Source organism: Apodemus sylvaticus, chromosome 17 (assembly GCF_947179515.1).
Source record: "Apodemus sylvaticus chromosome 17, mApoSyl1.1, whole genome shotgun sequence".
NCBI classification, from domain to species: Eukaryota; Metazoa; Chordata; class Mammalia; order Rodentia; family Muridae; genus Apodemus; species Apodemus sylvaticus.
The window spans coordinates 28,646,333-28,659,189 of NC_067488.1; the positions used below are offsets into that span (position 1 = coordinate 28,646,333).

General features: G+C 40.0%; 1 protein-coding gene across 1 annotated transcript; it reads right to left on the reverse strand.

The window, feature by feature from the left end:
• Positions 1 to 10,924: 10,924 nt before the first annotated feature.
• LOC127667452 (uncharacterized protein CXorf49 homolog) lies at positions 10,925 to 12,472 on the reverse strand. Its single transcript, XM_052160433.1, has one exon. It carries the CDS (start codon positions 12,470 to 12,472, stop codon positions 10,925 to 10,927), a length of 1,548 nt encoding a protein of 515 aa, XP_052016393.1.
• Positions 12,473 to 12,857: the final 385 nt, after the last annotated feature.

A 12,857-nucleotide genomic window follows, 5' to 3' on the forward strand; every position in this document is an offset into this window, starting at 1 on the left:
CCTTCCTTCCTTCCTTCCTTCCTTCCTTCCTTCCTTCCTTCCTTCCTCTATATTTTCTTTTGAGTAAGGGTCTTTCACAGGGCCAGCCTAGGTGTCATCTTTCTTGTTCTTGGTTCTTATTGAGGTAGTGGAGGACAAAGAATGCTAGCGAGGGTAAGCCTTGGTCTTATGAGATATTTAGGATTGCTGTTTAATAAGAACACATTTATCTATCTAAGTCTAAGTTACTTTGCTACTGTAGCTGACCTACCTGAATCTCTTTGAGGCCAGAAACTGCAGTCTCTGGCATTTAGCACCTAATTGTAAACCAGCAGGGTATTAAGTAAAAGATTAATTCCTAGAGCCTTTTTCCCTTTTGTCCAGATGCTTCTTGCTTGTCAGGCTAGGGGGAAGTTTGGAGCAGCAAACTTCGATTGAACCAGGAGAAGAGAATCATGCTCACAGAAGGAAAAACTTTTAGACAAGCAAATATGGATTAAAGGCATATAAATTCATATAAAGATTCATTCATACACATTTCTGAAATCTCCATTTAAGAGATTTAAATCTCTGGAACCAACTGGGCCCAGCTTTCACGCTATCTCATAATTACATGCTTACATATACACACCCATACTTACATATGCATTTGGAGGAAAAGACCAAGCACCAGTGTAGAAATAACTTACTTATTCTGGATGAAAATGTGTTCTCTTCTTTGTTGCATAGAGAAACAAAAAGCTTCTACCCTTTTATTGCTAAATGAATTGAGCCCAGGTTTCTAAGAAGAAAGTTTTGTTCTCTTTAATAAGACTAAGCCTGCCTTGCTATTGAGAAAAGAGTTGTTCTATCCCATGGTGAGGAGACGCCTGCCTGCTCCTTCTGCTCTCTCTGCACCTTCTTTTTTCCTCTTCCTCTTAGCATTTTGCATATTGCTTTCTCAGTATTTTGAGTTGTTACATACTAAGTTATTTCATTCTGCATTCTTCTAATCGTGTTGTCTTCTCCTGCTCTGATGTCACAGTAATGCCCTTACTGTCAATACCAATCTCAATACCATTACTCCCAATGCTATGTCCTTACTTCTAAGTTCTTCTTGAGTTCAATTCTGTCTAAAAAGTTCTCTCTTGGATTCTGTCTCAGAAATTATCTTCATTTCAGTTCTGTCTAAAGGTGTCTTCAGCTCAGTTCCTGCTTCCTTCCTTTGTCTCAGCATCCATGAATCTTTCAGGGTAAAAAGTTCTCCACAAGTTTTCATTTAAATCTAAATCATAAAACATATAAGAAGTTTACAACAGAGAATGTTTACATGCATATTCATTAGGAGTAATTACCTGGCTAAACATTCATCACCTGTCACAGTTCCACAGGTTCATGGAGGGTTAAAAAACCATAACTAAGTTATTAGTGAAGTTTTATATAGATAAACCCAGTCAATATTTTATCTTCTGTCCTAGCACCTATAATAAATCATTAGTTCCCTTTTTATAGGCTTTTAAAAATAGTTTTGCAGCCTTTTGGAATGTGTTCAGAGTAGAAGAATGACTGCTTACTATCTCAGAAGCAATTAACTCATGACAATAAAGACCAGCAGAGTTCTCATTCAGTTTTGACTATCAGAAAGGATTCAATAGCAGTGTTATTAAAAGAGCTTAGTAATTACTATAAATTTAGGTTTTCTTATAGGATCATCATTAAGGATTGAGAAATCATCTATTTGTCTGGATAGCATCAGTACAAGATAGCATATTTTTGTTTTTCTTCAGAGATCTGCTCAAAAGGGTAGATACATAGTTATTGTTATATATGTTTAATAATTACAGGAAAAGCATAAAATAGCAGGAATGCTCCCTAAAATAAATTTCTTCTGGGCCTTGCCTAATCCAGTCCATCATAGATATTTTTAATCCAAAGCAGATCATCTCAGGAGGATCACCTGCTAGTTATTAGCCTGTTGACTCCTGACAGGGTCTTTCTATCTATTATTGGGTGTCCTGGAGGTCACTATGGAAGCCATAAGGATGGCCGTGGACTCACAGAGATCCTCCTTCCTTTGCCTCCCAAATGCTAGGATCAAAGGCATGAACTACCACACCCAGCAAGAGAATTTTCTCTGAGGGGGTGAGAGCTACATTTGCCTGTGTATTTAGATGCAGTTAGGAATTATGCTTACTTTAGTAAAGTGGAAGTCAGAAGGTTCTCTAAAATCTATGACCTCACTAGCCCTGGGTATGTGGCTAACTTTCTTGTATGAGGCATGATCACCCCCTCCTTTTGAACATGCCATAATTACACAACTGTTGATACTGCCAAGATATGAGTGTCACTATTATACCTATCAAGACATCTTGTCATGCTGGTCATTGTTCTGGGTCATAGGTATTACAGCTTGATAGGACATTTGGTTGCCTCCCTCATTAGAAGGTTGTATAGATCTCAGGGAGGAGGTTTTCATGTTATATCCAGTTTGAGTTTGAGGACATATTTTATAACTACCAAATGAAGTACTTATTTAAATATTTTAGTCATTTTTCTACTATGAGGTCTATTTTTTTTTCTCATTGGTATATAAAGACTGTGTTTGTAATCCTGGTATGAGTATTTGTTTTGGTTTATGTACTATAAATGTATTTTTCTCTTTACCTTGACTAAGAAATTGTAAGTTATTTTTGTTCTTTGGCTTTTACTACATACACCACTAACTTTTGTTTCAAAAGTAGTTTCTTTGTTTAAGTGAAAATAATTTTCATGGTTTGGCCATTTTTGCACTGGACGTAGTTGAAGCTCTAAAGCTGAAATCCTGTTCAAATGGGTGCACCCAAGGTTTGTGGAAAAGTAAGTGTCTGAAAGTATAAAAATATAGCTGTGCATCTCTATCATCTGAGAAAGAGCTTGTGAGAACAACTTCCTTTTAAAACAGAAACAAACACAAAGGCTAGATCTTGGTCTTCATTCTGTCCCTGCTGTTCAACAGGTGACCAAATTATATTCTAGTTTCCTGATCTCCAAAAGAGAAAGAAGCACTTATTTTTTTAGACTACATTTCCATGTGTGTTTGTGCATGTGCCTGTGTGTGTTTATGTGTATGTGTGTGTGTGTGTGTTATGTGAGTATGTGTATGTATAACTTGAGCGCATGCTTATGTGCATTCTAGAGGTCAGCTTTGTGTATTCCTGTATTACTTTCCACCTCACCCTTTTTTCAAGGACAGAATCAGTGCTCTGGATGGGCAGCAAGTTTCAAGAATCTGTCTCTGTTCCCTAAGTACTGGGGTTTTAGGGATGCACTGCTTTATCTTATGTAGGTGTTAGAAATTCAGGTCCTCATGATTTTGCAGCAATAACTTCACCCAACTGAGCCATTGCATCAGATCTCTTCCTTCAGTTTTAAAACAGGGTCTTTTTCTAGATGTCTAGGTTGCCCATGAACCCCTTGACTCACCATCCTTGAGCAGTAGAATTACTGGCATGAATCATCACATCTGGCTCATAAGATTTTTATAATGATTGAGTGGCATATATCATTTAGATATGCAGCCTGGACAAGAGATGTGGCATATGTGCGTGTTTTTATTCTTCTTTTTTGTCTTATCTCCAATCTTTTCTTTTTTCTCCCAGTTTTCTTCCTTATTCTTCCCTACTCTCCCCCCTCTTTCCCTCTCCCTCCCTTCTCTCTCCTTCCTCCTCCCCTCCCTTTCTCTCTCACCCTCTCTTTCTGTCTTTTCTGCCATGCAGGAAATAGAAGTCTGATATCAATACATGATTTAGAGATAGAAACAAGTAATGTGTGACACAGTATATGTATGTGAAAACAAGTAAAAATGTAGAAAGTGACTCATATTTTAAAAGTTCATCTTGTTAAGGCTTAAAGGTAGGAAAGGAAGACTGAACATGTGAACAACACAAAGGACATATTCTTCCAAGCACCTTTGGAACAGAGACAATATTGGTCAAGTCACGAATACGGTTGTTCCATGGAAGGCTTTTGGCTATGCTTTAAATGAAACCTTTGAAATTGTAGTGGGTTGTTCATTCCATAAAAACAGACATTTGCCATTGAGGTGGTAAGAACAAATGGCACACCACTACTCTTCAATCTCTGTTTCTGTACTTTTGTTACACATGAGTAAAACCAGACCAGTCAATGACATATCATTAAAATTGATTTTAATTAGTTTTCCACAAAATAAACAACATGAAAGATCACTGGGTAAGTGCTGCTGAATTTGGGGTTCCTAGGGATTCTATAGCAAATAAAGATGGATTGCAACAGCTTTGATGAAAACATCCATATTTTCCTTTATTATACTTATTGAACTCTTTTCAATCATCTGGAAGGTAGCAAGCTGCTGCCTGTGAATAAGTAGAGGATAAGTAACTTTTTGGAGCACTAGAGATTGAATCCGGAGCTTTGCACTTTGCAGGCAGAGTCTTCTACCATTGAGCTATATCTCCAATCCTATTTTGTGTTTTTAAAATCATAGCTTAGCTACAAAATTGCAAAAGTAACTTTCTTTTATGTGCATGTCTTTTCATTTGGAAAAGATATTAAGTGTGTGTGTGTGTGTGTGTGTGTTTGCTTGTTTTCATGTGTGTGCAGGTACACTTGTGAAGGTGTACATGCTTGCCCATGAAAACATATGGGTGAGACATCAGACAAGCTCAGCTATGGTTCCTCAGGGGACATCTATGTTACTTTTTCCAGAAAGGGTCTCTCTCTGGCTTAGTGTTGCCCAGTGAGCCCCAAGGATTCATCTATTTCCATGTTCCCAGCTCTGGGATTTGAAATATGACCACCACATGGGCTTTTACAAAAATATTTTTTGTTCATTCGTGTTTTCCCTGAATGTATTTCTATGTGAGGGTGTTAGATCTTGGAGTTAGAGATAGTTGTGAGTTATCAAGTGGTGCTGGGATTTGTACCTGGAAGACCAGTCAGTTGTCTGACCATTGAACTACCTGACCAGTCCCACATGTTGGTGTTTTGGATATGGGTTCTAGGTATCAAAGTCAGATCTTCATTCTTGCAAGGAAAGCATTTTATTTGACCAATCTATCTCTTTAGTCCTTCAAATAACAATTCCTTAAGATTCACAAAAACTTTGACTTCTTACTTAAAGGTTTTGCTTATTTATTTAAAAACTTAATTACACTAGTCTTTGCTCCTAGATCGTTTGACAAACATTACAGAGTCATCTCTCCCATGTCATATTTGTAAGTGACATGTACACAATGGTAAAAATTATGGTCTCCACTTGAGAACATGCAATTCAAAGTTATTTTCATTATAAAACTGAAGACTATTTATAGGTTCCTACTTATAGGAATATGCATCTTTTAAAGATGACAACCTCATTTATTTCTATCTATCATGGGGTGGATCCTCAGTATACAATTATTGAACTATATGGAATTGATACCAGACTTTTATTTTTTTTTTACCACCACTAACTGTTCTTATTCATTAGATCACTCTCCTTGTTTATCATTTACATTCTCTATTCAAGAAACTTCATTTTAGTTTTTATTCCAGCTATGTTTGTGTAAAAATACAATAAAATCCATATATCTTGGAGGCATATGCCATCTTAGATAGTAAGAGATGTCTAAAGTTGTGTGGTAAAAAGACTAAGATTTTCTTAAGTGTAGTGAAAAAGTACTGGGGTTCACTGATGATGTCTGTCAAGCATAGAGGCCATATCAGAGAGCATGCATACTATGTATCTGTGATCTCTTCTGTGTACCCTAAGACCCAATCTTTACTCAAGAGGAAGTGATTGCAGGAAACCTGACATTTACAGTTAGCATAGATAAGAACAAATGAGAATAAATTCCCTTCTTCATGATGCTCTTGGGTGACATAACTGATGATACACAGAGAAAAATCTGTGTTGTTATTTGTATGACTTAGGAACTATCACAGACATTGAATATGCAAATGAGCTCAGGTTGTATAGTTTCTTTTTGTGGATCATCTAATAACAAGTCCCTAAAATTTTCTGAGCCCTCTTAGGAGATGAGGTAAAATTCAAACCATTTTGCCTTCCTAATCCCACACAGGAAGATTCGTTATAGGAATGGGACTTGATGTTACTGTCTCCTATATTGTACAGAATAGATTTTGGGATGACTTCATTTTAAGCTCCTGATGAGTATTTTCTGTGTAATCCTGGGTATCAACATGTGGTTCTATGCCTTAATTTTCTCATCTATAGATTGAGAAGGTTTAAACACATATATTTTTAGGATGAATATTCTGGGCTTAGTTCAAGACTGCTATCAGGTTGTGACTTTTTTCCCCAGGGGACTGGATGACCTTTTTAACAATAAGACCCTTGTCTTTTGTATCTTCATAACTCCAGGTGCAGCAGGCACTTCTTGATCCTATGACAGAAAAACTTTTACTGAAAGGAATCAGGTTGAACATTATGTCTAGTAAGTGCCAATTGAGAATTAATACCAGGCGAGGAGCTGATAGAAGCTGTTGAGTTATGTGTTCAAAACATTACTTAAAATCTGTATTCTGGAAATGATTGGTGTGATTTTAAGTGTTGTCTTTATGAAAAGTTAGAATCACCTGGAACATGGGCCTCTGGGCATGTGTGTAGGGGATCGTCTTGATTACGTTTATTGTCCTGGGAGGAGCTGTTCATTGTAGGTGGCACCATGATCTAGGCAGGATATCCCAGAGTGTATAAGATTGGAGAAAATTGATCTCAGAACTAGCACACATTCATTGGCTGCTGTTTTTTGTTTTGTTTTGTTTTTTGTTTTTTGTTTTCTTTTTTCTGGAAAGGACATAATCTGTTCAACTGCTTCATTCTCCTGGTGCCTTGACATCTCTGTGAATTGAACTTTGAGTTTAAATAGACTTTATTGTGCTATTGTCAAAGCATTTTATCACAGCAACAGGAAAAGCACTAAGACAATTAATCATGAGTTACTGCTGCTGTTTTTTTTTTAACATAGAAGAAGAAAGTCTTTGCTTTGAATGAAAAATCTTAGTGAATGTTCTTGGTTGTTCTTATATCGATGAGTACTTTCTGCTCAGTTAGTCACAGCAGTGGTGTCAGCAAGTGGCTTGGAGGGAGGATCAGGGAAAAGGTGTATTTATTTTCCTATTCCTGCCTCAATTCCAGGAAAGAATGAGTTCAGAGCTTTCAGCAATATAAGTGTTTGGTCTGGCATGTAAGACTACACATAACTCTTGATAACTTCCCAATAGCATTCTATGATCCATTCTTTTTTTTTTTTTCTTGCACACACAATGCTGCACTGAGATACTGTAACTGAAGTTCTGACAATTCTTTGTCTGTGTCAGTGGAATATTACATTTAAATTCCAGTTCCACACATCTACTAATCAGAGTCAGATTTGATTGGTGTGAGATGGTATCTGAGAACCTGTATTTTTATGGGACTCCTTCAGGTAATTCTGATAGCTAGTAAGATCTAGATCCACTGGTTTGAAAGGGAGCCTTGTTTGCCTTAGCATAGCAGCTAGGCTTTTGGTAGCACTGTCTCCATCCCAGCTCCCCTTTTTACCTTGTGTCTAGTTCATTCTCTTCTGACCTTCCTACTTTGGCAGCCTCACAGAGGCCAGGCCCTCTGCAAACCTGATGGGCTCTGTGTAGCATTATGGTTTCTTATATCCATGCTTTAGTATATGTTTATATCTTCCCATATCAGATGTCTATTGAGCGAACAAATATCTCTCAGGGGCCAGTTTAATCTGCATCTCTCTATCTCTGGGTTTTGTGGTAACCATCCATCTGCCTCCAGAATTGTCTGATCCCTCTTTGCATTCTTATAATACAGGGAACATTTTGCTACTATTATAGCTACAGCAACATATTTTCTACTCTCAATTTTGGCACAAATAGCCAAATAGTGGGATACGGTATTTTAAATAGAACAGAGAATTTGAAATTATTTTTATGCGTAATCTCTGAAGTTTTCAACAAGGATAAAAATAATACTTATTATATCAAGAAATGCAGAAGTGGGTTTATAATATTAAAAAAACACTCCCAAAACCTTCCCAAGGCAACAACAACAACAAAAAACCCTTCCTATTCCATATCCCTAGACTAATTCCAATTTTTGGAAGCAATAATTAAGATAAAAAAAACCCAACAATTCTGTAGATTCAAAGAGGCCATTTATATTTTCCTTGTCAGACACCTCAAGATCTCTGTTTTACACTACAAGAGATACATACATGTTTGATTGCTTCTGTTGTATTCCTCCAGGGATAATCACAATTTTCAGATGCACATTTAAACACAAACAAAGTCAGAGAATTTCTGTATACACATTATACCTTGCTTTTTTAACTAAGTGGTTTACCTTGGAGATTTACTCCATAGACATAAATAAGTAGATTCCTCATTATTTTGTGTGGTGGTTTGCTTCATCAATATTAACTGGACTAGCATTTACTTAGCTGATGGAAATTTAGCAGGCTGCTTATTTTTGCTACGGTAAGTAGCTCCTTAGTAGTGTATATTCATTTTTTAGGGCACAGGGATAGCTGAGGCTGAGTTATTAAAATTGGAATTGTTAATGTTGTATATTTCTTCCGTCTATAAGAAATGTAGGGATGGAGGATATAACTGAGCCTGAGGGAATGGCCCAGCAATCATCAGTCCAACTAGAGACCCATCACATGGGCAAGCACCAATTCCTGACACTATTAATGATGCTCTGTTATGTTTGCTGACAGAAGTCTAGCAAGCCTGTCCCCTGAGAGGTTCCACCCAACAGCTGAATCACACAGATACAGAGTCTCAAAGGCAAACACTGGATGGAGCTCAGGGACTATGGAAGAGCTGGGCATTTTTTTTTAAGGTAAGTGTAGTGATAGTGTATGCACAGGGTTTCTGGCCTGGATTCTCTCAGTTCAGAGGATGTCAACCAGTAAGACATCTTCTAACTGGGTGTCTGGGTGTCTATCCCAGCTACCTGATTGCTTCTTCCCTGTGATGTTGCAGAAGGTCCAGAGATACTCTCTTCCTTAATTTTTTTGCACTATTGTAATAGTTAAAGGGGGTGGAGAGCTATTTCTTCCTCCAGGGTATAAAATCTATCATCATAGTTCTGCTCTACTGTCTTTAGATTTAAAACCATAGGTGCTCCTTTATATTCTCCTGAAATTTGACTTTAAACTTTTGTGGGAGACCAAACTGGGAAACCAGACTTTCAACAGCTCTCACCTTGAGAATCCCCTGACCTTCCTGTTTACAGCTGAACCACCCTCTTCTTCACACAAGGTCTATAGTGAGAATCAACTGATCCTTATCTTGGCAGAACACCTGGGGTTGTCTAGGCCGAACAGGCATTCCAGAAAAACTGTTAGATTTTTCGAGCTGCAGTCAGCATCCACTCCATGACCTTTCCTCTTTCTGTGCCTTTAGCATTCCCCCTTAGCCCCTCCCTACTTCCTCTCATGGTGCATTCAAACCAGGAGTTCAGCCTTTCATTAAAGAGGCCTTGACAAGACACCCTTTTGGCTTGGCCTCGCTCTCTTTTCTTGCCTGTTTCTCTTTCAGGCTTGGTCCTCCTTGACTCCCCGAAAAACTAGGTCCCGCAGGACAGGAATAAACTTTAGGTAATTCTTCCTTGCACACAAAGATTCATTGTTGTTATTATCCACATTTAATGGAAGAAAAATTAAAGCCCAAGGAAATTAAACAGTCATCCAAAGGCGCTTCATTAGAAAGCACTGAAACAGATTTAAAGATGAGTTAGTAACTGTAGCACAGGGCTCTGTCCATGATGCCACATAGCTTAGAGTTATTTTTTACACTACGAATTGCAGTTTGTTCTCTGATATTGGTGTGAATCTCTCCTCTCCATGAGATGATACATCCTTGAAGTAAATAAAACACCCTTTCCATTTCTAGATTCTGAATTGTACTGTATGCTTGATCAATACAGCCTAAGTGTCTGGGGTGAAATGGGGGAGTCACTTTACCTGAGATATAAGTAAAAAAGACTGTGGGAAAAGTGACTCCCACCAAGTCATTTCTCTGTTTTGCTTCTGTTTGCAAACAACTCTATGCTCTGTTTTTGTTTTGGGGCTGTGGCTTTGCATCTATTTTCTGCTTGTCATGCCTGGCAAGTTTATCACATAGAGATCTTTTACATGTAGGTTTTGTTGGGATAGGTATTCAACAGATCCCACTGACTTCTTTCAGGACTTCGGACTGTGCCACAGTAGTGCTAGTCAGGCACCAACACTTCATCTGGTGAGTCTTAGAATGTATTAATGCAGCTACATGGAAAGGTTCCTCCTTGGTATTTGAACAAAGGCTTGTGGGAGAATCCAGAATTTTTTTTTTTTTACCAGAGAAGCATGGATAAGAAAAGGATAGGTTTCAACTGAATGAGTTCTTTGCTTAAAATATTAAAATGACACACAAGCACCTATATTTATACTTTCCTGTCAGTAGTGTTAGCCCTGTAATAAAGAGCAATTCCCTCTAAGCCATTTAAAATTAGAGACTGTAGTTTATGTTTATCTAGAGAACCACTATGATTTCCTTGATGTGGGTCATTCTCAAGGAAACAAACAAACAACAGGCAAACAAATCAGGACTTGAAGCTCAAATAAAAAGTAATAGCTTGAAAAAACGTAGAGAGGCTTGAAAAAAGAAATACCTTTGACCTCTTTAACACATCGTGTTTCTTCATGTTCCATCCCAGGCCTTGTTGGTACATAGACCCGTTTTAAGAAGGCAGAAACAAGCCAGCATTCTTTTAGAGTTATCTTTATTTACTTTATATCACAAACTTTTATTTTCCTTCCTGAGAAGTATTTGAATTCGAAACTACTGTTAACTCGGAGAGGGGTAGGGGCAAAGGAAGCAGCAGCAAAGAAGAAGAGAAGAATCTGGAGGAGGAATCAGAGCCACGCCAGCTGCTTGTCTTGTGGACATGTTGGGTTTAACTTGAATGGATCTGGAACTTCTCATTGACAGCCTGCAGGGCTGACAGTTGTTTCCTGAGGTCCTCTATTTCCTTCTGTAACTCTGGACAACGGGGGCAGCCTTGTGTTCCAGGTAGTTGCAGTATCTCTGAATCTGGGGCTGGGGGACCCACAGGTTCTTCCTGGTCACCAGAGGGTGCAGATTTCTTGGACATGATGCCTCTCTGGCTCAGGGCTGAGGACTGAGAGTTTCCTGAATCCTGGAGGTTTCGGGTGTTTATATCCCCACCGCTGAATTCTTGATGCACACCCTGACAAGGTGGCTCGGCCCTGTGTGTTGGAAACTGAACCTGTGAGCCGGGGTCTTTGGTTGAGTCAGTGTCTTCTTTCGTTACCAACTGTAACTCCTTTGTCCTCTTTACCCCAGACCTCTTCCCAGTGTAGAAGTTCTTGCACTGTTTGGGTCTCAAAGGCAGCAGTGAGCATTTATTAGACCTTCCAGGCAAGCCAACACCAGAGATTGGGGGGAAAGTGGCTGGTTCTGCAGGAGCTGACTTCAGTCTCTGGCCCCATTGATGGAAGGCTCTCCCCAGGGTAACTGCTGAGGCATCCCACAGGGGTTTTTTCTTCTGGGCCATCTTCTTTCTAGGACTGGCCTTGGGCAGGGCACCTACCCCGGCAGCAGCCTCTGTGTAGCTGGACTTGCTTCCTCCCTTACCCCATAAGATGCCTTGCTTTTTCTTAGAGGAAAAGGGTTCCAGCTCTTTCGAGGACTGTCTTTCCATGCCAGAGGTAAGTCCCCGGGTAGTAGAGGTCAGCATCGAGGAGGGCATCCGGATGAAACTGTCCCTGGTCTGGACATTTGAGTGTCTAGCTAGGTCTCCAGTCTCTGCGGGGCCACTGTTCTTAGCCTGGTTCCCATGGTTCCCATCTTTAAGGCAAATGGTCACTCTCATCATCTGTACTTCATTTAATTCGTCTAATAATTCAGGTTCGGAAGTGGGGTGGTGGACATTCTCGCCGATCACCATTCTACTAGTGGTACTCTTCCTCGGGGTCACCCAACCTCTGCTTTGCTCCAGTCCCTTGGGGAAGAGAGTGGCAGTAGAAGATGCCTTTGCCTCCTCGGAGCCGGAAGCCTGCGTAGCTTTCCTGCTGGAGCCCGTCTCTGTCTCAGCACAAAAGCTCTCTGGGGATGGGTGTTCTCTGGCTCCTGGTGTCTCTGGGTTGGTCACCTGCTGTCCAGTGGCCGCAGCCTCCACACTGGGTTGGGAGAGAAAGTCCGAATCAGCCACCTTTTCATCCACCGGGGCACCTAGCCTCTCTTCCTCGGGCACCGGGGAATCTGGCCAGCTCCCGTCAGCCGCCCAAAGCACCACGGCTGAGTTCTCTGACACGTCCAGCTGGGACACCAATGGCAGCTTGCTGCCTTTGGGACTTGGGAGGCTGCTTTCACCCTCGTTGCTCTCGGCAGGCCTTGAGACAAGGCTCAAGTTCTTGTTGTGGTCTCCACTCTCCTCATAAAAATCATCTCCTGGAACAGACTGCTCCTCGGAAGAGCCCATGTTGCCAATCCCGGAAGCGGAAGTGAAATTCCAGGAAGACCGTTGCTCTGCTCACGTAAGGTGCAAGTCTCAAGGTGCGGGGAAAACCTCCAGAGGGGACACACTTGCTCTCCTATCACCAGGATTACCTACTCTCATTTTCTCCTAAAGTTTTAATTGCATCTCTCTCTCTCTCTCATCCTCTCTCTTATTCTCTCTCTCTCTCTCTCTCTCTCTCTCTCTCTCTCTCTCTCTCTCTCTCTCTCTCTCTCTCTCTCTCTCGTAGCCTAATATCACTTATTTGAACAGGCTTTATGGCCTTTCCCCTCCTCTTGCAATTAATGTGATGATACATTCACATGTGTGTGTATGTGTGTATATGTGTTTGCTAAAATTTGAGAGGGAT